The sequence below is a fragment of the Lathamus discolor genome, chromosome Z (assembly GCF_037157495.1).
Source record: "Lathamus discolor isolate bLatDis1 chromosome Z, bLatDis1.hap1, whole genome shotgun sequence".
Lineage (NCBI taxonomy): Eukaryota > Metazoa > Chordata > Aves > Psittaciformes > Psittacidae > Lathamus > Lathamus discolor.
Genome location: NC_088909.1, coordinates 3,682,620 through 3,706,759, shown reverse-complemented (window position 1 = coordinate 3,706,759; position 24,140 = coordinate 3,682,620). Strand labels below are relative to the sequence as shown.

The window sequence follows — 24,140 nt, the reverse complement described above, 5'->3', positions numbered from 1 at the left end:
AGCAACAGCACCATCTCCTAGAACCATACATTTCCATGCCCAAGGGACATAGGAATCCCACACTATGAGATACCCAATGACCAAAGTACGAAGCATGGGACCACCCATGGTAACTCCTGGCTCACGGTGACCCTGCACCCAGGAGGTTTCTGCCTTGGTGCCTGCCTCATCCCACCCAACACAGAGGTACTCACTCGCTCTTTTTGCTCGTAGGACCCTTCAGTTTGGTCTCCAGGCCCCCGAAGAAGCCCTTGACATTCTCTGTCTTGGCTGATGTGGTTTTCAGCAGCCGCTCGGCAACGTCCTTCTTCTCTGCCAGCCAGCTATTTGCTGACTTCAGGTACGAGTCGATGCTGCCCATGGGCTTCTCCTTGGCCTCCAAGGGCAGTGTGTGGGTCTTGCCTGTGGGCAACACATCAGGAGCTCAGCTGCACGCATGGTCCTGGGTGCTGTTAGGTCCTGCAGGGCCTGCTCCCAGCACAGGCTGGACCCGTCCCAGTTACCATAGGTCTTTACCCTCCCCCTAATTTTGGATAGGAATTCAGGAGTGACCACCACACACCAAGCAATAAACCAAGGTGGTTGTGGGTTGGGACATTCACAACAGAGCCCCAGGGTCAGGGAACATCTGGGGATTGCCAGACGTAGAATCGTAGAACAATAGAATGGTTTGGGTTGGAAAGGACCTTAAGATCATCCAGTTCCAACCCCCCGCCATGGGCAGGGACACCTTGCACTAGACCGTGTCTCCCAAGGCTCTGTCCAGCCTCGCCTTGAACACTGCCAGGGATGGAGCACTCACAACCTCCCTGGGCAACCCATTCCAGTGCTTCACCACCCTCACAGTAAAGAACTTCCACCTTATAACCAATCTAAACCGCCCCCCTGTTTAAGTTTTAACCCATTACTCTTTGTCCTATCACTACAGTCCCTAGTGAAGAGTCCCTCTCCAGCATATTCGCTACGTACCTATAGAATCCCTTCTTGTTCTCCTTAACATCCCTAGCCATGAACATCCCTGGATAGAAGCAATGACAAACCAGCATCAGCATGAGCATCAGTGAGGGTCTCTGGAAGGTTTGCATTGCTTCTTGGCCATGGAGGATCTTTTCAGCTCAGTATCAGCCAAGCCTGAGTACCCTCCATCAGCCTTCCCATGCACAAGGCACACTTCACCACCAACACAAGCAGAGCCCAAAGGTGTAGGTGCCTCTTACCCACATAGTAGTAGGTGAAACACATGGTCATGAGGTTCTTGGCAGGGCTGAAGTCATCCATCTGGTGACACCTATCACAGAGTGAGGATTTGGTAAAGAAAGACACCCATCGGTGGCAACCCATGGGTGCTGCCTATAGGCTTTTGGTGGTCCGAAGAAGCCCCATCCCACCCCTGACTTACTCAAACAGCACGAGGGCAAAGGACTGCATCAGGCGATAGAAGGTCTGCTCCGAGACGCACTTGGAGTTGCAGCGCTGCAGGCACAAAGCCCAGGGTTTAGCACAGGTAAAGCAACAACCTCAGTCCCCACCATGGCCCCCATGCAGGGAGATGGGCAGAGCCTCCCTCCTGGAGACAGGGGTTTGCCTCTTGGAATTGTTTTTGTAAGGAACAGGACATTTCTGAATGCTGATGGGATTTCATTTTACATAGAAGAGGTGACTTCTGTTCCCACACTGCGATAAAGATGTATTTAACTGCCTCAAGATGCATTCATTCACTTCTCTATCTCCCTGTACTGAAGTTCCTCCTTTTACCCCAGCTCCTGCCCTCCATAAGTATTGCTTTGGGGTGTTGTTGAATACCCCTGGCTCAAGCCTCCTGCCCCAAAGCCCCAGTGCAGGGTCACTGCTCCTTTGCCAATCTTTCCCCTTACCTGGGCACTCACGTATCTTGCAAACCACTCCCTGCCCTTCCCATTCTCGCTGCTGCAGAGCTCACCAAACCTGGCCTTCTCTTCTTGGTCCAGGTCCTCTCTGAAAGGGGGTAGAAAGAGAGAAAAATGCTATTAAAGGTGAGGATGTGGCTGGCATCCCCTATCCAGCCACCAACGGCTTAGCTCCTCCACCTCCATCCTGGTCCTGCAGGGAGGAAGCAGAGGAAGAAGAGCATCCATTTTGCCATCCCTCATCTTATGCTGCTCTTTTGTTCCTCTCTGGCAGGAGGAAAACCAAAGGCAGAGGGAGAAGGGAAGAGCTAAGCACAGCCCGAGCAGAAACTGAGCTCCAGAGACAGGCACTGTGCCCCAGAGCAAAAACAACCCCTGTTGCTGCTCATCACACTCCATTTGCTCAATCCTGTTTGACACACCGAGCCACAGCGTTATGGAGACCACAGTGATGGGAGCTGGGGGGATGCAGGGCTGGGGTGGGAGCCAGGGGCTGCTGCAGGGCCAAGGGGCACGTGGTGAGCCGCTGGTGTTGGCAGGAGCATCATTAGTGGGGAGGAGGAGTTGGAGACCACGACATGGGAAGAACCCCAGCATAGGAAAAGGGAGAAAGGAGAGGGGTGGGAAGCTGGGGGTGAAAGATGAGCTGGGATGTGCCTAAGAAAGGGATGCAGGTCAGAGCCTGCATCCTCGCCTTAGCTCTGACAACACCGGGAGCAACAATCCGCATCATCCAGGCACAGGGAAGGACACAAACCAGAGTGAGAGAGCACCCAGACGCCATCCCATGGGATGTCCCCTAGCAGCCTGCTCAGGCCCCGTTCACTCACCCCCCGGTGAAGATCTTCTCCACGTAGTGCCGCATGAACTCCCGGCGCTCGGCCGTCTCCTCATCCCGAGCTGATTCCGTGCTCTGGCTGGAGGAGAAGGACTCGTTGGATGAGGAGCGGTGGTACCTGCCCCAGTGCTGGGGGGAGTCACCCATGTCATTCTCACTGTCTGCAGACTCGGTGGCATCGCTCTCCTCCCCAGCCACATCCCCCATGTCCCCCTGGTGCCCGTTGCTATTGGGGGCTGAGGGCTCCGAAGGGATGCAGGCGGGTGTTTCAGTGTCGAAGTCGATGAGATTCCCTACAGGCACATCCTGAGGGGCCTCCATGGCTCTCCCAAGGGATGTGGTGTGTTGGGGGGGACTCGGTCCTGGTCCTGTTGTCCTCACTGGGGTGTTGAGGTCATTGCTAGTGGGATGCTTGGGAGGACAGTCTGGCTAAGGCAGGCAGGTCCTTCTGTGCAGGGACAGGTTACTGCAGGGCATCTGAAAGACAAGGGGAGGACAAGAGTGAGGACAGGGCCCAGGGGAACCTCCACCATGGACCTTGGGCAAGGAGATCACAGGCCACCACCTACTATATCCCCAGGATGCCCATCAGCGGCATGGAGAGACAGGACAGGGATGCACTGATCAGACAGAGCTGGCTGCTCTCCATCAGCCATGTGAATAAGCAAGCCCATGCAGTGCTTGCGTGCTTTCTGCACTGTTCAAGAGGGTTTTTTATCCGTTGGCCCAGAATAGAGACAATTTGAGCCCAAGCTCCATATGCCACATTTGGGATGTGACATCTCGCAGCCTGACAAGCAGAACTGGGCCAGCGTGAGCCAGCAGCTGGCAAGCACACCGGTGATTTTCCACGGCAGCCCCAAAGCATCATCCTCCCCTCTTCCATCCCCTCTGCTCTTGGGTCTGCCTGACCCCATTTGTAAATGGGTCCTGGATGGAGCATCCCAGTGTTAAACACGCACTGACTCAAACTGGGAGTGGAAAAGGGGATGCTGAACACAACAGAGACTGTCATGGGATGCAGATGTAGGGCTTTGGGCTGCGATTAGGTTAATTTTGGCATCCAAGCCACATTGCAAAGGTCCTGCAAAGCATTCCGGGCAGTACTGCATCAGTTGCTGTGCAGCAAAAGGGGCTGCCCTGAAGCTGCCTCTTCATCAGTGACTCATGTCCACAGCAAGCATGTTTGTGCCCCAGGAGGTGGAAGTGATGCTTTCTGAGGAGTGAGCCTGGTACAAGCATCCCTGCTGCAGCAGCTGGGCATGGGGCCAGCGCAGGGCAAGGGAACACAGCACAGGAGCAGGGACAGAAGCACTGTAAAGCAGTGACATCTCCATGCCAGCGCCGCAACAGCACTGCCACTACCCTGCTGCCTTTGAGGGAACTGACCCCAGGACACAGGCAATCACCCCCAGAGCAAAAATAACCCCTGATTTCCTTCAGCTCAAAGAGTAGCACAGCCCAAAGGGCCAATGTCCTGCCCATCAGACAGGAGTTCAAAATAGAACACATCTGAAGTGTTTCACCAAGCTCGGAGGCTAGGAAAATAACCATTCGTGGCAGGAGGAGCAGCATTCACAGCAGTGCCCTCCTCCTCCTCCTGCTTCCAAGGCCCCTTGTGGTGAGTAGGGTGCTGGGACCCACAGGACAGAGAGGAAAGCACCCACATGCACCCACACTGAGCAGTCAGCCCCCTGCTCTACACCCTCCCTCGCACTGAACCCTGCTCATCCCCCTGCACGCACCTAAACCGGGATCCTGGGAGAGCTGCGAGGATGCTGCTGCAGTCAATGAGGCAACAGGAGCAGAAGCTACTGGGAGGAGAGGAGCAGCCAAGAGGCTGCGGCACAGGAGGGACTGGCCTGGTGCCCACAGGGAGCCAGATAGCTGCAGCACAGCTCAGCCCCCTGGGCAGTGTGACTCTGTTCACCCATCCACCATCCACCCATCCCTCATCCACCCCTACATCCATCCATCTCTCATCCATCTATCCATCCATCCACACATTAACCCATCCATCCATCCATCCATCTCTCCATCCATTCACTCATCCATCTCTCATTCATCCATCCCTTCATCCATTCAGTCATGCATCCACCCATCCACCTACCATCCACCCATTCACCCATCCATCCATCCATCCCCCATCCATCCACCCATCCATCCATCCACCATCCATCCATCCATCCTCCACCATCCCTCCACCCATCCACCATCCATCCATTCATCCATCCACCCAGACACCCATCCATCCATCCACCATCCATCCATCCACCCATCCACCATCCATCCATCCACCCACCATCCATCCATCCATCCACCCATCCATCCATCCATCCATCCAACATCCATCCATCAATCCATCCATCCATCCACCATCCATCCATCCACCCAGACATCCATCCATCCATCCAACATCCATCCATCCATCCATCCATCCATCCATCCATCCATCCATCCATCCATCCATCCCCAGCCCTTCCCACTCCCAGGGCAGATGCAAGGTCCCTTTTGCCCTGAGGGAGCAGCCCCACAAGCTCATTTCTGACCATCCCAGGCTCTACTTTAAGAGGCCAGGATGCATGCGATGGGCTTTCACACAGCTGTGCTTTGTGGAAGCATGTGCCTCCCTCCCTGAGTTGCTCATCCCCTGTGCACTGCGATCAGGAGCAGACCTGGAAGCAGGAGGCAGCACATCTGCAAACTGAGCTGTCAGAGCTTTTTGAGCAGATTTTCTCCATTCAACACTGAATGGAAGGGAATTGGTGGGGACAACGAATCCCCCTGACCAACCATGCATGGATGTGGCACTGAACAAAGTCTGGTGCAAAAGACTTTGTGCAGGCACAGTCCCAGATTCCCCCTATCATGTGCATCCTGTAAAGAAATAGTAGAAATTCATCTACCAGCTGAGCATCCCTATATCCTTATGAGTATCCATCCCAATCAGGTTTGCTCCCACTAGGTCACCTGGGGAGACAACAGTGTTTCTGCACGGGTACTTTGCAAAGAGTGCCAAGCCCTCTGTATGCCTGAACAAAGGGCTTTGCAGAATCTGCTCCAAGCAACACATTGCTTAGGAGCAAAACACAGCCAGGATTAGGGAATTCCAGCTCTAGAAAGCAAGTGTAAAGGAAGACGCATCTCTTGGCATCATCTCTGGCTCTGGGCAGGTCTGTCCTGCCCCAGAAACCCAGCGCCAGCCCAGCAGTGGCTCAGGGGGAAGACAGCCACCTCCAGAGCAGTTTTTATCCAGACATCACCAGAAAGGAACCAGATGTGCTAGGGCAATGCTGGCTCCTACTCTGCTTGAGCCCATGCCTGTACCCAGGAGGGCACAGAAGCATCCCTGAGCTCTCTGCCAGATGTGCACAGCAGGCAGATGGCACCGCTGCTGATGGGGCTCTGCCCATCCCCGTCCCCTGCAGGCAGCAGCTCAGGGTCTAAGGGCACATGGCAACGTGCAAGAGCTCACACACAACACTGCCCAAACACATTGACCTTCTTCATATACACACATCCCACGACCCTACGGGAGAGAGGACTTGGGGTACAGGCTGAGCCAGACCCCAGGACTTGCAGTGGGTATAAGGAGCATCGCAAGCCAAGCAGAAACCTGGCCAGGGCTGCAGGCAGCATTGCTAAGTGCATTTCTGACCAGAAAGGGTTTAACCACTCGCTGACCAGCTCACAGTGAAGTCCTGCCCTCGAAGGAAGGCCACAAAAGGAGATTCAAGTGCTCCAAGGTTGCTGGGTTCTCAGCACAGAGCCCAGAAGAGCTTCAAAACCAAACCAAGCCTCAATCTCAGCCCTGTACCCACCCCACAACCCAGTTGTTGCTCCAATGGAACAAATACAGGAAAGGGATGGCCAAAATACAAACCAAGAGCCCCAGGTCCTACATTCTGAGCACTCAGTTCCGTCAGCACATCCCAGCACCAGCCAGACACAGCCCAGAGCATCCTGCTCCTGGCTTGCCATTGCTGGGTCAAGCTTGAGAGTGAATAAGGGCTGTGCAATAAAAATGGACTTTTTTGGCTGCTTGAGAGCCTACCACAATATCACAAGCTTCAGCATCATCACAAGCTTCAGCATCATTTGGGTCCTGCAGTTCCTGGTCTGACTTCATCCACGAAGCTAAACCAGACAGACAAGGCAGCACAAAGCTGACTATAAGCTTTCTCACAAGCAAGCATCTTCTAGTACATCTGTATTCCCTGCAGACATTTGGAGTACAACAAATCTGCATCTTCCCACTGGAGACACCAGCCCAGGAATACTGTCAATGAAGAAAGAGTTGGCTGGAGCCATGCATGGAAATGCCGCAGGAAACCTGTGGTACCCTGAAACTTTGGAAAAGGCCTGATTTTAACTAAAAAAACATGGGGTGTTTAAACCTGGTGCCAGCAGAGGAAGGGGTGAGGAGCTGGGATACAAAGTAATGGAGTTGGGGATGAGGTAGGACCTTTTTCTGCTCTGTTTCAGAGGAATGCCAGGAGGATCTCTGCCATCATCCTCCCATTTGGTCCCACCGCATCCTCTCCAGGGAACAGGACCACTCAGTGTGCAGTTGAATTCCTTGCTCCCTTTGCAAAACCTGAGGATATGACAGAGGGGCAAAAAATCACCCCCAAAGCATCACTGAGTGATGCTGAAGTGGTACCCATGGGATCGAGACCAGAGAACAGCAATGATAAAGGACACGACACAGCCCATCTTCAAGCACAGCCTTTGGGGAAACCTCTGTGCCCGTGAGCAGCAGCCAGCACTGGTGCAAGCAGTGCACTGAGGTGTGATGGTCTCCCCAGGGCAATAGCTTTGACTGTGAGATGAGTGGCCTGGCCAAGGTGACATGGCAAACCCAAAACTGTCCCTCCCACCAACATCACAGACCCCATCATCCCACCCAAGCCCAGCAGCAGCCCTGGTCCCTGCAACATCAGCTCTGTCACTGTGCGAGTTGTGTGTCCTTGTGCCATGAGGTACATCCTATCAGGCAAGGGGATTCCAGGATGAGGTGCTTTCCCTGAGTCCCTAAACCCTGTGGGGTTCCCCCTTGGGGTTTATTACAGGTGTGGTGGGTGCTGAGGCTGGGTTTGCTGCAGGACCTCAGCAATTCACGGCTGGGAAGTGGGATGCAATCCCAGTTTGATGTGATGGAAATCCCACTGTGGAGCAGGATTCAGCCAGTCTGTGGCTCATTGCTCCCCAGCCCACTCAGTCACCAGAGATGGATGACAAACTCCACTAATCAGTGTTACCAGCTCAGGCCGTGGGTGCATCATGTATCATGACAGTGCTCGAACCCACACTCGCATCTGTCTCCTACACAGAGATGGTGCTGCAGCCCGGAGCCTTCAGGGGTGATTAAATACTGTAATTAAAATGAAGGAACCTCTGCCTATCTTCTCATAGCTGCAGCATTGCACCCTCCAGTCCCTCTGCTCACTGAGATGCGCACGGACACTTAGTGCAATGGCTCTGAAAGTGCCTGTGGACATCCAGCCCGTTTGCATCCCCACCAGAGATGCTGCTCCAGGGAAGGGGCAAGACACAATGAAGTCCTGTAGGACATACCCTATGTCTCCATTTTCCAGCCATGTCAGGGGACATGTGCTTCCTAACACGCAGGAAGGGGGATGATGCGTTGCTATCGTCCTCCCACTGACCGTCCTGCTGCCCTGGAGAGGATGCAGCCTGGATGCAGGGGATGATATGGGGAGTCACTGCTGCTGGCGTGACAGCAAAGAGCCATTGCTCAGTACTGGCACCTTTCCACGCTGCAGCTCACCACAGAGCTCCACTTGTCCCATCCTTCCTGTGCATAGGGAGTGCATCCAGATCCCGGTAAGGAGACTGAGCAGCCTCTCTCCTCCATTGCATCCACGGGTCTGTGCTGGCACAGCACCTCGGCACCAGTGGGAAGTGCCCTGGTGGGCGCTGGGCCAGCCTGGACGGGCTCTGCAAAGGTACCCTGGACAAAGCTTTGTTTCTGCCAAGGAAAACTCCCTGTGCTCTAAGGGAACGGCCTGTTTCCTCATGGGGAACTGGTCAGTCTTGTTCCCTGCTGTCCCTCCTGCAGTGTGAACACCTGGGCAGCTGGGTCATGGCTGAGGGATGCTGACCCCTTGAGTGCCAGATCCCTCAAACCACCCTGAATACAGAAGCACAGCACCTACCCCTCTTCTCAAAGTGTTCCATAAACACCTGAATGCCCGAACCTCCTTGTTTAAACAAGCCCTGGGAGCCAGGGCAGCTGAAATTCCCCCTCTGTGAGTCTGCTTGTCCCTATGCAGACCTGCTCTGCTCCCTGTGCGGCAGCCAGGACATGCTCCCTGTTCTATCAGGGTGTAAGATGCATCCTCCTCAAGGCACAGCCATGTTATCCTGACGCTGCTCAGCCGCTCACAGGGCAGAGAAGTTACAGCCTCTGCAACTTAATGAAAGTAATACCCTGGATGCTAGGCCTCATCATCACCTCCGTGGTGCTGGCCACAAGCAGGGCCCTTTGCCTCCCCAAGGCAGCATTAACCCACATGGGTCGCTCTACAGACCCAGCTCGTTCAGCCTTAATAACGGAGCTGTTTCAAGACGATCTGAAGCCCTGCAAGCTCCCACCTTGCCCTGCTATGCAAAAAGCCCTTTTTCCTCCGCTGCCATCAGACACCATATGGCAGCTCCCCATTTGCCTGGACTTCAGAAGGGAATTAAATATCTCTTGAATAGACCTGTGCTGTGTAAGAGCAGCTTTTGTGCCGAGCAGCAGCTTCTCCTTTAACACTTGCAAAGCAGCATAGCTTTCACTGTCCCCCCTCCCTTGCCGTGCACACACATCTCCAGGGAGCCCTGAAACTGGAGCTGTTTATTCTGCAATTCCAGCATTCACCCAGTTTTCACGTCGGAATGCTGAGGGGCCAGCCGGTACGTTGGACATGAGCTTCCCTTCCCCAAACACGCTCAGCCCCGTATTCCCATGGGAAACACTGCCTCCAGCCTCCATGGTTAAAGATGCAGCCTTTTGATGAAGGAGCGCAGGGACCCGCAGGGCACCCATCCTACCCCAGGAGGATGAATGCATCCAACCCGCAGGCTGATCCTACAGCAAAGTCCAACTCCTCCTTGCAGGAGATGGGGAAAGAGAACGGGTTAAACCTCAGCGGGGGGGCCCATGCCCCCCGGGCCTGTCCTCACGCAGGGTCACAGCGGACTCCGTCCGGATGCTGCCCTCCCTTCCTACCCTCTCCTTTACCTGCACGCAGGGCCCTCCTCGCACCGTTGTCAGCGGCATCCGTCGGGGCCGTACCCCCCGTGTCCGGCGCACCGGGAGCCCGGCGGCGCGGGGCCGGTGCGGTCGCTCCCTGCGGAGCTCAGGCGCATCGCTGGTACCCACGCAGCACGCACGGCTGCGCGCAGAGCGCTGCCGCTCCGCCTCGGAGCAGCGGGAAGGGAAGCGGCTCATTGTGTAATTCCGACACAGTTTTCACGGCCGGGCGAGCTCCTTTCCCCTCGCCACAGCGCTTGTGCGGCGGGATGCCCGCACCGAGCCCGTCACCCGACACCCCCAAATCAGCCTGCACAAGCCATTGAGCGCGCAGCATCCAACCTATGAAGGCAGGTTCGGCGTGCTCCCCATCAAGAGTTTTTCATCCCTTCACATCACTTTTAGCTGGTATTTAAACACCCCCCATCGCTCACAGCCCTGCAGATTGAGTTACCTGCTCCGCTCCTCCCCACAGTAAGGCACTCCAGGAACAAAAAGTGCGAGTTTTGATCAGGGGGAGGAAAAAGCCCCATTGGGGAGGAGAAACCGGGTGAGGGCAGCTGGTGCAGTTGACAGGACAAGGGCTGTGCTTCAGTGAATTATGGCTCACCTGGAGGGTAGTGCTGCCAGAGTCCGGCTTTTCCCCTGGCACCGTTAGGGAAAAGGTTCCAGGAGTTTCATGGCAAGAGATGGGAGAGAGGGGAAGGACAAGCCCCCTGTGATGGATGTCCCAGTGAGGGTGTTGCATGCCTGGGTGGCAGCTTGGGAGTGCTCACACTGATGGGGAGTCTCTGATGCGAAGAGAAGCAGTAAAGAAGGCCACTAACCCCTCCACCTTCTGCCAGGTCCTGTTAGGGCATTCAGCCATCCCAAAAGGACCTTGTCACTTGGTCAAGCCACTGTTGACATTAACGCAATGGCTCTCTCCAAAGTGGGGTGCTCTGGGGGAGCTACAGCCTCCCCCAGCTCTGCTGTACTACCCATGACAGTGAGGGGAGGCTGGAAACCCCCTGTGTCAGCATTGTACCCCTGGTCCTGCTTATCCTCCCTGCTCCAGCATCACCTCAACTCAGAGCAGAGCCTCTTTTCATACTCCTGTATCCGCGCGTCACTATGGGCAAGAACACAGCGATCCCTGACCCAGCACACCCCACAGGACCAGCAGCAACAGTCAGTCCTGTTCTGCCACCAGTGGGGAGCAAAAAACTGGCTTGGCTGTAACAGCAGCATCTTCTCAGCTAGGAGATGCCATGGGGAGATGGTCCAAGAGCAGCAAATTGTATGAACCCAAGGAAATATCGCTGGGACTGCAGCATCCCTGGCAACGCCTGTCCAAGCCCAGCTGCTGCTGCACAAGGGCACTCTAGGGAGAGAGTCGAAAGCCTCCGCATGCCTTTTTTAGTCCTTTCAAGCTACACAGGAGATGGGTGAGTCACTCCTGCCATGGAGCATCCTCATCTGGAGAGCTCAGATGCTGCCAGTTAGCATGGAACTGCTCAATGCCCCTTTCAACCCTATGCAGAGGGGATGCTGCCCGCCCCACACACTCATCATCGTCAGCCCACAGAGGAAGCAACGCATTTGTGACACAATGTTTGAGCTCAGCAGAAATACAAGAGCGTTACTAATTGCCTGTCTGCTGAGGGTGATTATTATAATTAAGCCAGATTTCAGAAATGGCAAATGACATGTAAAAACGCACCCCAGATCCACAGTTTTTATGTAACACCACAATGAGGGGTTTGCTGCCTTCCACTTGGTTGGGCTTTCATGTGGATGCCCAATCATTAAAGCACAACTTGAAGGTCAGAGGTTGGGGTTTTGTCTGTGGCTGCTGTTGTTGACCTGGGTTTTGCACTGGAGCATGGGAGAAGGAAGCCCCTGGAACACACATGTTCCTGGCACTGAATTGAACCCAGCCTCCAGCACTGGGATGGGAGATGGGCAGTTTTGTGCCTGCTCCGCCTGGTTTGGTAACCCAGGAATGATTTGCCTGATTGAAGAAAGGAGAGACCCCAGGATGCCAGGAAAGCATCCACCATGGGACTTGGCCATGGCACACTGCCTGCCCTGGAAGCAGCCAAGGACCAGGGCAGTCCCTCTCCATCTACGTCTCCTGGAGTTATGGACCCACCTGCACCCATATGAAACATAGACTCGTTTAGGTTGGAAGGGACCTTAAGATCACCCAGTTACAATCCCCCTGCCCTCACACTAAACCATGTCACCCAAGGCTCTGTACAGCCTGGCCTTGAACACTGCCAAGGACGGAGCATTCACCACTTGTTTGGTCACCCTATGCCAGCACCTCAGTACCCTCACAGTAAAGAACTTCCTCCTTATATCCAATCTAAACTTCCCCTGTTTCAGTTTGAACCCGTTACCCCTTGTCCTGTCACTACAGTCCCTGATGAAGAGTCCCTCCCCAGCATCCCTATAGGCCCCCTTCAGGTACTGGAAGGCTGCTCTGAGGTCTCCACGCAGCCTTCTCTTCTCCAGGCTGAACAGCCCCAACTTCCTCAGCCTGTCTTCATACAGGAGGTGCTCCAGCCCCTGATCATCCTCGTGGCCTCCTCTGGATCCTCATGACCCTCTTCTGGACATACGAGAACATATGAGATATTCAAGACTTCCCAAACAGCTCATGGAAGCGTCTCCATGGAGGTTCCCCCCCCAAACACCCTCATATGGGAACAACCCCTCTCCCCATCTCCATCCTCAGCCAGGAACCATCTCCCACTGCTCCCCACACTTGCAGCCTCATCCACCCTCCAGCATCCACCTCCCTCCATGGTGCGTTTACAGGCATCCTGCAAGCATACACAGACGATGATGCCCAGCTGCATCATCGCACATTGAGAGCTGCCTCTGCCCCCGGACTGACGTGGATATTCATCACTGCATCCCTCTCCTCACAGACAAAAGGCTCCGGGGGTGGCTGTGTCTGTCGCACACGATAAGTGGCCTATTTTCCTTCCCTGATCCCAACACGGCACGACTCCAGCAGTAGGCGGGCGCCGTGAGACAGCCAAGCTCACATCTGCCTTGTGGTTCTCCAGCACCAGGAGGGGGGAATCGGTGCTGAGCAGAGGGTGACATCCCTCCTAGCAGGCAGCTGCAAGGGGAAGCACCTCTTCTGTGGAAGTTACTAAAGAATTGGGCAATGTTTTGCTTCACACCCTTGAGCAAAAGGCAGCCCAGGAGAGCAGGGCTGGGCACGAGGCATAGGGGAAGGCAGCGACAGCTCCGGAAAGGAGATGGGGTTTCAAAGACAGAACGATGTGATGCAAAATCCCACTGTAAAGAATGGAGCGGAGCAAGAGCAGGGAGGAATGAGGTGAAAACACTGATAACAGGCCCAAAGCACAGGTCCTGCATGGAAACACTATGGGGTCAGCCTGTAGGCTGAGCCCCACAGGAGAGGGCAGCCCCTTTGCTGCAGCCTGGGCAGCGTCATGCTGATGAGCACAGCAAAAGCGCATGGAGCAGGACAGGGACAACAAGGCACTTCCACACCACAGAGCCACATGCATAACGATGGATTAACTCACGTTGAAAGACCCACAACAGTATGAAACCATCCAAACCCTAATGGGTACTCACCCGCTGTGATCTCATGGGTAAGGGACTTGGTTCAGACTCACAAGACAAGGAAGATGTCAGGTTCCTGATGCTTATTTAGCAGTGTTCTTCCAATCCCTCCCTCCCTTGGCCACCCAACACCATCTCCCCTGTGCCCAGCCCCGCTGCTCACTGAGCCCTCAAAGCCAGCACCCCAATGTGAGCATGCAACGCAACAGTGTGTTGCAACACCAAGTATAGTTGTGACACGGCTGCTAAAAACCTAAATAAGCCGCTCTTCCAGTCTGTCCTTCTGCAAATCCGTCCTAATCCAATCTGGTTTATGGCATTAACTTGGACCCTCCCATACCAAACACCCCTGTTTGCACAACGGTTGGGAAAATCCTCTCGTTTCCTTATTGCTGGTTGAATCTAATGCAGAGGTCACCGGAGCTTCCTCTTCCTTGCTTAGGAAAGGGACTAACAACAGGGATCTGACTGCACTCCCGGCTTTACACATTGCTGCACATCACATCCATGGCACAACACTGGCTCAGGCATGGGAAACCTCCCTTTGCACCGGCTGTAAACGGGCTGGATGCAACCAAGCACCTTCCCCTTTGCTGGGTGTTTATGTGTTTGAAACACAGGGGTTTCTCCACCTTAACCAGACACAGCAGAATAACCAGAGGGGGTGATCCCTGTGCTGACTTCCAGCTTTGCCAGTAAATCACAGATGGGATCCAGGTGATGAAACGAACCCCAGACTACAGGAATTTGGTGCGTTATCCACGCAGAGCAGAAGATGCCAGAGCACACACTCCTCACCTCGGTTCCAGTGATGCTCTGCCCCACATGGGACCACCCCATGGCTGGACCCGCATCAGGGTGACACGGCTGCATCGCCAGCCACCCCTTACCTCCCTGCTGAGCAAAGCAGAGCAGCCAAAGACACGCACCTCCTTGATGCTGAGTTCTCTAGGGAGGGAAAAGCCTCTCCATGTCTCCCTGGGGTCCTCTCAGCAAACATCTGCCCCATCACAAGCTCAGCAAGGGAGGCGGGCATCAAGGAGATGGGACCAAGGTGTTGTAATTACCCTCAGTCATCTGGGAAGTTATTGCCATGGGAAAGGAAAGCAGCAGAACCTATTTATAACTCCCTTCCCATTGAGACGCAGATGGCCGGGCTGACACGAGCTCGAGAAACAGGAGCGGGGCTGCTCCCCCTCTGCTTTCCCTGCAAACACACCCGGATCACGTTTGGCTCCATCCAACACTTAATACAGAAATAGCTGGGGCCCATGTGGGTGTTGCTGGCACCATTGCTGGCCGCACGGCGAGGCAAGAGCTCCGGCTGCACCTGCAGGTTAAACAGTCCCCCCGAATGCTGCTCTTTGTCCTTCCCCTTCCCTGCAAACCAGCCCATGGGAGCAGGGCAAACCACCCGGGGAGTGCTGGCAGCGACGGAGCTGGGAGGAACAAAGGTGGTTTTGATCCCTCCTGCCCATGCGAGGCAGCTGGGATGGGCGAGGAGCAAACAGCAGTGATGGGAGCGCAAAGGGGCAGCTCAGCTGTGTGCCAGCAGTGCCACAGGGCTGGGGTGGCGATGGGGACATCAGTGGGGAGGCAATGGGGACGTGCTGTGCGGTGGCTCCCTAAGGAGTAGAAGGGGCCTCAGTGTGGTGGATAGAAAGATGGAATGGTTTGGGTTGGAACGGACCTTAAGATCATCCAGTTCCAACCCATGGGCAGGGACACCTCACACTCAACCATGGCACCCAAGCCCTGTCCAGCCTGGCCTTGAACACCACAAGGGATGAAGCATTCACAACTTCCTTGGGCAACCCATTCCAGTGCCTCACCACCCTCACAGTAAAGAACTTCCTCCTTATATCCAATCTAAACTTCCCCTGTTTCAGTCTGAACCCATCACCTCAGCTTGTGCGAATTCCAGGTGTCAGGAAAGGTGGTGTGGGCAGCTTGATGCTGGGAAAAACCCCGTGGTGCCTCCGCCAGCCTCCCCAGAACATGCTGCTTGCTGACACCTGCATCACCTGCAACCGCAGCTCCTGTGTTTTATGTCCCTTCTCCCTCCCCTTGCTCGGTGGCTAGAAAGGATGACAAGCCATGGTTAAATATCACCTTAAACCCAGCCACAGCGGGGTCCTCTGTTGCCGCCCCACACAAGGGACAGGGGAGCCTGTGGCAGCCCTATGGTCCTCAGGGTGTTCAGACGTGAGCAGCTCCGTGGATGCTCAGGAGATGCTGGCAGCTGCAGCACCAAAGGGAAGGTCACCAGCAAGGTGGTGCGGATGACTTGAGCTCAGTAACACGAATGCTCAGGGCACAACATGCTGGCAAAGGACCGAATGCTGTTTTCCTGCTTGTATCCCAACATCCTGACAAAGACGCAGATTCCTAAGCAGGCCAGCTCACCCATCCTCTGCTTAGGTGTAACCTCACCACAGACCACCCTGCGTTCCCAGTTATCATTCCCAAGGGATGGCTGATTTAACTGTAACATCACCAGCATCCTCTGCAACCGTCACTGTGCTGCCTGCAGCATCAGCCATCACCATCAACCTTCCCAACCAGCAGCACTTGGTACCCAGCATCAAGCAGGCAGGGACAGGGAGGATAAAAGACACGTTGCATTTCCAGACAGGAAATCACTCCATCCCCAGGGAATCCCATCCCTAATTGTTTTGCATTAAGAGCTTCCAAATTCATGAGCGTGATAACCAGAAAGAGGAGAAAAGCAATTAAATTAGCTCCAGGAGCCATGAAAAGCAGCCTTGCAATGCAGCAACGGGATGGGATGGGATGCGATGCCAGTTAGACGGTGCCACTCACACCAATGTCTATGCAAACCAAACTCATTTCACATGCACCCACCAAAGCTGCTTCCCCATCATGCTCTTTTGAAGTGCTTTGTGCCATATAATTTCCTTTCCAGTTACAACAGCCAGCAGTGACTCCCGGCTCTCTGTTTGTGTAAAGCTCTATCACATGCCGGATAACAGCCCAACAAGGAATTTATAAATACAGGCAGTAATTGTCACTCCAGCCATCTGTTAACATGGAGAGCCAGGCAGCGGCGCGGCGGAGGTGGAAACACAGGGAAAAGCGTCGCAGTGGTGCCATGGATGAGCATCCGACAGGGAGCCAGGGAGATGCCGTGATTTGGGATCGGCACTGTGATCACTGGCCATTGATCCTGTGGCTCATCCTGCTCGCCATCCAGAAAACCTGCGTGGTCCCCAGATGACATCAAATTTGACAACTTTCCCCATCCCACACCTTCTTTTGCCATGTGGGATGCAGACCCGGCAGACTCCATCATGGCTTTGGGATGCAGCCATGCCACAGGGGGATGCCCACCCTCTGGGAGCCCCAGCCTGCTCCCCATGTTGCTCCAAGCACCAGTTTGACTTTTACCTTCACCCCACGGGTGCTGGGTGCCGGGGATGCTCCTTCCAACAGGCAGGAAGCAGCTGGTAGAAGGTGATGTTCTGTGAGCCCCAGTGATCTCGATATGGTGCGGACACAGCCTGATGTTACAGGGATAGCCCTGCAAGCATTTACTGGTCCTTAATGCTTATTTAAAGCTACAACTACCAACATAAAGGGAGCCAGTGACGCATCGGGTGCTTTTCCCCCTCCCTAGTTGACGCCCCGCTGCAGACGTGCCCAAGAGCCGCAATGGGAGCTCCGGAAGGGACTGTGTGCCAAAATGCAGCCCAGGGCAGGACTGGAAAGACCTGTTGCTGCTGCCAGAGCCACGAGGGCACGGTGCTGGGAGGCGAGGTGTGGCAGAGGCCAACGGAGCCTGCACTACTGCCACCAGCACTTGGGAAAGGGTTGGAGCAATGGAAGCAGGCAGGGGTGAATGGATGCATCCCATAGCCCAGTGTGAGCCCAAACACATGCGGACCCTTCGGAGGCTGTGCCTGTGAATGGAATACACTGATTTAAATCTGCCCTTTGTCTGCAGGGCCCTGACCCATGGCCAATGCTCAAGGATTAACCCAAATCTTATACCCAGGGTCAATGGGATGACCTGATGCAGCCACTCTGGTACCCTGGTCCCCGTCTCCCATTACTTCAAATACAGCACAAAGCGCTGACAAACCAACCAGGGAAAAAAGGAAAAAAAAAACCCAGAAAATAGAGGAAAAAAACCCAGAAACCAGCAAAAAAAGCCCCAGAAAACAGGAAAAAAGCAGCAGGTTTATTTCTCCCTGACATCTAATAATGTTTATCGCCCTCCGAGCAGCAGTTTCCCACTCCAAGAGCCAGCAGCAGGGCTGATCCTCCTCCAGGCTGGAAGCAGTTTAAAGCCTGGCATCTCCCCATCTCCCGCCCTCCACCACCAGTGAGAAGCCCAAAAAGGTTCAAAAGGCACAAAACAGAAGGAAACGCTATGGGAAGCAACAGCCCTGGATGCTGGGGCCAGGCTGGCTCCTATACAGTTCGATGCAAACCCTGCATCCCTGCTGCTCCCAGCTTCATCCCATAGGATTCCTTGGGCTCTGTGGTTGTTTTCCAGCTCTGAGCTCATACAAAAGGTGCTGAGGCCACAGCAGAGCATCCAACCCACTGGATGAGGTAGTTACTAGGCGAGGGGGAGAGCTGCTGACAACTTGCAGGAGGCAAAAGGAGAAGTTAATGGTGCTGCAATTCCCACTGCCTCTGTCATTAGGAAAAGAAAATGCATTCGAGCATCCTCACTCGAATGCGCAATGTAATTTGTTCTAAGTTTAATATCATTTTCTTTCCTGGAGATGGGCTGAAGCTGGGGAAAGTCTTTGGTTTTATCAGCCATGCTTCAGGGCAGATGCAAGGAAAAGTAAAGGATTTGCAGAGTTTTACAAAGGGGAAAAACTCATTTAAACCTGTGCAGGGTGGCTGCTGCAAGAGGCCACCGGCCACTGAACTACTACAGACGTTATCACCCCGAGCAGTGTGCTCATAAACCAGCTCAAATTAGCTCAGTATTTAACATAGGTCGTTAATGGAGGGTGCGGGTTTTGTCCTGCCCACCAGACTCAAGCTGCCTGTTGCCACCACGCTCCTGCACGAGGCAGTGGCATCGCCTCACCTGGAAGCACCAGTTTTGGGGCAGAACAGGAGGAAAGGGGAATCCCGGTTTGTCTGCGGTTTAATCCCCTCCTGGAGCCCTGGGCTTTGCACAGGGAGGTTGGGATTTTCCCCAGCCTGGCTCATGCCATTTCCTCCTTGGGGCCTCTTGTTTGTACAGGCTGCTGCAAACGTTTCCTCCTCCTGGCGCCACGGAACAACACGGCTCTAGGGGGGGAGCATCCTGGAGCATCCGCATCCATGACCCACCCCCAGTGAATAAAACACCACGAATTAAAGGATCAGATCTGCCCCCCCCCAACACCCCCCCCTCCAAGAAAAAAAGCAGCAGAGCTCCCCTGCACCTTCTCCTTCTGGCTTTTAACCCAAGAGCGCAGCGGGGCCACCAGCCTTGCGCTGTGTAATATAAATCAGGTTTCCTGGCACTGCTGGAATAGAGAAATGATAAAATACAGACCTGGTGGTCCCACGGCAGCGGAATCGACAGGCTTTTTCTCTCCAGGTCTGGAACAAGGAAGAGATAAACCACGCTTGCTCCAGAGCACAGGCAAACAACCGCTTATCACCACCTTAGCAGCCTCAAGGCTATTGCACGGCTGCAGGAAAAGTATTATTCCTCCCCGCTCGCGGTAAAGTTTCTATTTTGGGCCCCTCCGTCACACAGAGCTGCTGCCTCAATCCATGCTGGGCTGGGAATGCAGCCAGCCATGCAGCCCCCAGGGACCCCTGCAAAGCCCGTTTCCTCCAACGCTGCCAAACTCACCAGCAAAGGGATAAACTTTGGGTGAACCGGAGGTAGTTTTTGTTAGAGCGGCCGATTCCCGTCAGTTCGCCTTGGTTTGGGTGTTTTGCTGGGGTTTTTTCGTTGGTTTTTCGCTTTAAGTGGTTTATTTCCTAGGAGATGTCCTCAATGCACCACCCTGCAGCCGGCCCTCTGTGGCGTTGCCATTGCCAGCACAGATTTGCAGGGGGAGTTAAATCAGGGCGGCTGAAACGCATCCACCTGCAGATGCCGAAGGGCATTGGGTACTGTGAGCCCGGGCTGGCTGTGGCAGGGAGGCAGCTCTGCCCTTGCTGCTGATGGGGAGCCTGTCCTGGAGGGCACGCAGCAGTTTGGGGACGGTTTGATGCTGTGGGGGGTCCAACCAGGGGTACCCTCTGGTATCTGGGCTGGTGCACTGAGGGATGCTCGCCTGCCTCATAGGGGGAGATAGAACCATAGAATGGTTTGTGCCGGAACAGACCTTAAGATCATCCAGCTGCAACCCCTGCCACGGGCAGGGACCCCTTCCACTGGAGCAGCTTGCTCCAAGCCCCTGTGTCCAACCTGGCCTTGAGCACTGCCAGGGATGGGGCAGCCACAGCTTCTCTGGGCACCCTGTGCCAGCGCCTCAGCACCCTCACAGGGAAGAGCTTCTGCCTTAGATCTAATCCTGTTTCAGTTTGAACCCATCACCCCTTGTCCTACCACTACAGTCCCTGATGAAGATGCCCTCTCCAGCACGTTTAAGATACCCAAAGGGCAGCTGCAAAAAGCCAGACTTCGTGCTGGGCTTTCCAATGACACTTTGAGGGTTTCGGGGTGGAAAATGGGGAATTCTCCTTCCTCAGAGGGGCAGAAGAAGCCGCAGCTGATCCGGCCCTGCATGGTCTGCCAGGTCCTTCTGCCAACGCATCTGTGACACTCTCCTCCCCTGCACCACGTTTTCCTTGGCCGGAGAGAACAGATCCATTCATTTCATGTCTCTGCTGGTTCCACTTCCCAGGTCTCATCAGCGAGCCTTGGTTGCGGAGCTGCCGCCGCGGTGCCCAAATCCAAACACTAAATACAGCAGAAAAAGAACGTTTTTGATAATTACGTTCTGTAGGACGGTGGGATCTGTAATTGAGGGTGAAATTACATCCACGGTACATTTCAGAACTGAAAATAGCATAATAAATTAGCTCAGCTTTTTCCTGGTTGACTCAGCTAATCCTTCAGACGCCAACAGACAGATCTGATTGTATCGCCTCTCCTTAGGCTCAGTTAATACGAAGGCCAAGTCGTGGCAGCTGCAGAAGATATATACAGAGCTGCTGCCTGCAATATATAACCTGCCCTTGTTTCTCGATGCACCACGGCTCGGCAGCAGAGCTGAACAGAGGTCGCTCCTGCTCCTGTTTTGATTTATGAATATGGATCGTGTTGGTTAAGCCATTAGGAGCGGTGATGAAGCAATTCAGCGTACATCCTGAACTGCAGCTTGCCTTATTGGAAGCCCCGCTCTGCAGAACATTCTCTGTGTCTTCCCCCTACAACGCTGTTCATGCAGGGAAGATTATATTAAGGCTTTGTCTGTGATGCTGTAATTCCACCTTGAGCCCTCTCAGATGTGAAACAACGCAGCCGCAGGCAAGGAAAGGGTTGCAAAAGGAGATTTGCACCCATGGAAGGTGGGAGAAGTCAAGATCCCACCCAAAGGGCTTAAAGAAAAGCATTAAATCAGCTCAGACCCCTGCCCTGGCTGTTTGCGGGGCTGCCCCAACGCCTCCCATGCATCCCAAGGGGCTCAGGGATGCCCTGAGGTAGCTGGGGTGGGCGGAAACATCCCACTCTGTTCCATGGGCAGCATTCCCATGGGAGCAGCCCTTCCATACCCCCTGGGAGCAAAGCACTCGAGAGCATAGTTACCATCATGGCCATGTCCTGCTGAGAGGCCGAGCATTGTTCCCCAAGGAAGCCGAAACCGGTTCTATCCCTCTCCTGCGGCCTTTATTCCCAGGTCAGCACGTTCCAGCCCCATTCCACGGAGCTTTGTACCAATGTGGAGTAAAGAAACAGGCTGTGCCCGGCAGGCCCCACTGTGCAATTAGAGAAAACAAAGAGGGAGAGGGGAATTGTACGTACGGGGAGGGCCGGGGTACAGCCCCTGCTGCCTGGTTCCCAGCTGCCTGCCGGCTCTCGGCCCTATTTTTCCTCATTGCTGCCCTTATCTGCTTGTTTTGGACAGGAGGAGGCTCCCCCCCCGGCTGGTGATTGCCTCCAGCTGCCCTTGTGTCAGGCACTGTGCTGTAGAAGGCCAATTTGGCACCTTCTCCCTAACAAACCAGCACGAGCCAAGATGTGGTCGTGGATGAATCAAACGCGTTATCCGTGTGGGAGCCTTTGGGAAGGGTCCCAGCGGGGGCAGGTTTCTCCTCTCTGCAGCAAGCAAGATGCTCAGAAAGGGGCACACATCATCTCCTCTCCTTCCTAGAGTGGCAGAAAATCACATTTCCACATTATTTATCCGAGCATCTCACAGATCTCCTAAATGGAGCGGATCCATCCAGCATCATTTGCCAGCCATCCCCCTCCTCGTTTGTTTTTAATTAGCAGCAACATGCAGGGGGCTGAGCCAGGCAGCCCTAGCACTGCTGATGCAGTGACAGATAACAGGAGCTTGCCTTCTTCCAGGTGGGATTAAGGGATATCAGGCAGTTGGCTGCAAATCACCCTCCTAATATGCTGGGAGCAAGGGTGGGATAAATGCAGTGGAGCAGGTAACAAGGTCAGTGCCAGAAGGACACTTGCTCTGGGCCTCAGGTATTACAGTAATGAGGGTTGAGGGACACAGGATGAAATGGAGCTCCATGAGAAGAGCAGTGACTGCAGGCACCAGGGTGAGCTGTGAGACCTGCCCTAGTCCGTGACTAATTTGGGTTCCTGGAGGTGAGGAGAGGGATGAGAAGGTGAGAAAAGCCCCAGGGAGAAGCCAACCACAAAGAAGAGCATTTGCAAGAGAGGTGAGAGGTGAGGGCTGACAGGGAGAGAACTCACACACAGGTTTAAAGCAGCTGCATCCTCAATGGCTCCTTTTGAACACAAAACCTTCGCCACGGCTGAGGTGGGCTTGGCAAGCGACAGACTGAATGTGTTGATGGGAACCGGCTCACCTGGAACGCATGGGGAAGGGTGCATTGGTGGGTGAGCAGCAGGGATGCTCCAGCTTGCACTTCGCTCAGTCTGACCCCAGGGCAGCCCATGGGCCCCAATGAGAGACCATTGTTCCACAATGGGAACATCGTTGTTGTCATTCTGGCTCCATCCAGCCTGGACCCTGCTTGCACTGGGGGTTGTCCCAGCAGCCTGAACTGATGGACAGTGGGACAGAGCAGGCAGCAGGGAAGGAAGCACATCAAACAAACTACTTATTGAATAAACCAGAGAGAGACAATGGCTGGTGGCCACAGACTCCCATCACCCTCCCTTGCCCTTCGCACCAGCATTCTGGTTCATCCTATGCTGTGTTCCCAGAGAGGTCAGTGCTTCCTTAACCGGCTCAGCACTTCCCACTGGGTGTTGGTGGGAGAAAGCGTTATCCCCACATCCCCCTGGACCAGGCATCCTCCAGGCGTGGAGGTTGGTAAAGCCAAAGTCCCTAAGTCCCCCTAGGGCAGAAATGGAGACCAGTGGCAGAGCACCCTGAGGGTGCTGGGTCCCTGTGGGTGCCCCCAGTGTCCCCATCGGGGGGTACGGATGCTCCGGGGGTCCCCGGTCCCCTCGGTGGCCGGTCCCTGGTGCACTGGCCCACGCGCGTCCGTGCCCAGTCTCTGGGCGCCCCCTGGCGGACGCGGAGCAGCACAGCCCGGCAGCGGCTGCAGCGCTTCCTAGAGCGAGGAGATTCGGATGGGGACCCTGGATACAAGGGGGAGTGATTCCCCCTTGTTCAATGGGGTTCAATGGGGGCGATGTGACATTAAATCCTGGTCGCAAAAGCGCAGGACAGAACCTCGGTGACCCAGGAGCTGGCAGTGAGCAAGCCAAAGGCTGACAGCTCCAAGGAACAGCAGAAAGAGCTCAGGAGTCTTTAATTAGCCACGTAGAGCTTGGTACTAATTAACCTTTTGCACTGGGAAGAGGAGGAAAAAACAAAGCACTGCTGGGAAGCGGGGTGAGCAAAACACATGGCAAATTGCTCATCATCCTCCCTGCCAGTGCAGTGGGGAGAGAGGCAAAAAGGAGAGGGCACACCCTGGTTTGGACAGCCAAACATTCCCCCACATGGCTTGGAAACTGGGAATCAGCAGCGCTTGGAGCACAGAGTGAAGTGGGTAAAGTTCCTCCCTCTTCCCCTGGTGCCTGGACTCAGCATGGACACACAGCCCCCAGGAGTGATGGTGTGGGTCTGTCCCCTCCGTCCCCTCCTGCAGAAGAGAAGGCAGATGCTGCTCCCTTCTCACAGGAAGGAAAGGGCTCAGGGTAAACCAAATGGCTGACAAGCACAGAACAGTAAGAAACTCAACCCTCCCAAGTGGCACTGAAGGGAAGCCTTTGTTCCAGCCCATTCCCAAGGGAGCAGGGAGATCAGGCAGTGTGCGAGACAGTGTTTCGCACAGCTCAAGGGTGCTGATGCTCTGGATAAGCTTACACAACATCTGGACCAAACACAGCTTGGCTTGCCAGGCCAGTTGGCATGAAAATACAGCCCAGCCCAGCAGTGCTCATCTGAAAAGAGCCAAAAATAAAACCAGC

At 54.6% G+C, this 24,140-nt stretch overlaps 1 protein-coding gene across 10 annotated transcripts in view; it reads right to left on the bottom strand.

The window, feature by feature from the left end:
• The window catches only part of KIAA0513 (KIAA0513 ortholog), a 30,593-nt gene extending 8,032 nt beyond the window's left edge, over window positions 1–22,561 (bottom strand). For 2 of the 10 annotated variants that reach the window (XM_065661912.1, XM_065661922.1), the window contains exons 1-8: window positions 22,446–22,561; window positions 21,318–21,487; window positions 19,104–20,468; window positions 2,717–3,201; window positions 1,875–1,974; window positions 1,400–1,473; window positions 1,218–1,288; window positions 195–402 (exon numbers count right to left, since the gene is read on the bottom strand). In XM_065661912.1, coding sequence (XP_065517984.1) covers window positions 195–402; window positions 1,218–1,288; window positions 1,400–1,473; window positions 1,875–1,974; window positions 2,717–3,045 — 782 coding nt within the window. In that variant the 5' untranslated portion in view covers window positions 3,046–3,201; window positions 19,104–20,468; window positions 21,318–21,487; window positions 22,446–22,561. Of the gene's footprint in view, window positions 1–194; window positions 403–1,217; window positions 1,289–1,399; window positions 1,474–1,874; window positions 1,975–2,716; window positions 3,202–9,973; window positions 10,170–13,588; window positions 13,614–16,984; window positions 17,479–19,103; window positions 20,469–21,317; window positions 21,505–21,533; window positions 21,954–22,445 lie in introns of those variants that run through there. The other 8 variants (XM_065661916.1, XM_065661917.1, XM_065661913.1 and 5 more) reach the window with 8 other exon arrangements.
• Window positions 22,562–24,140: the final 1,579 nt, after the last annotated feature.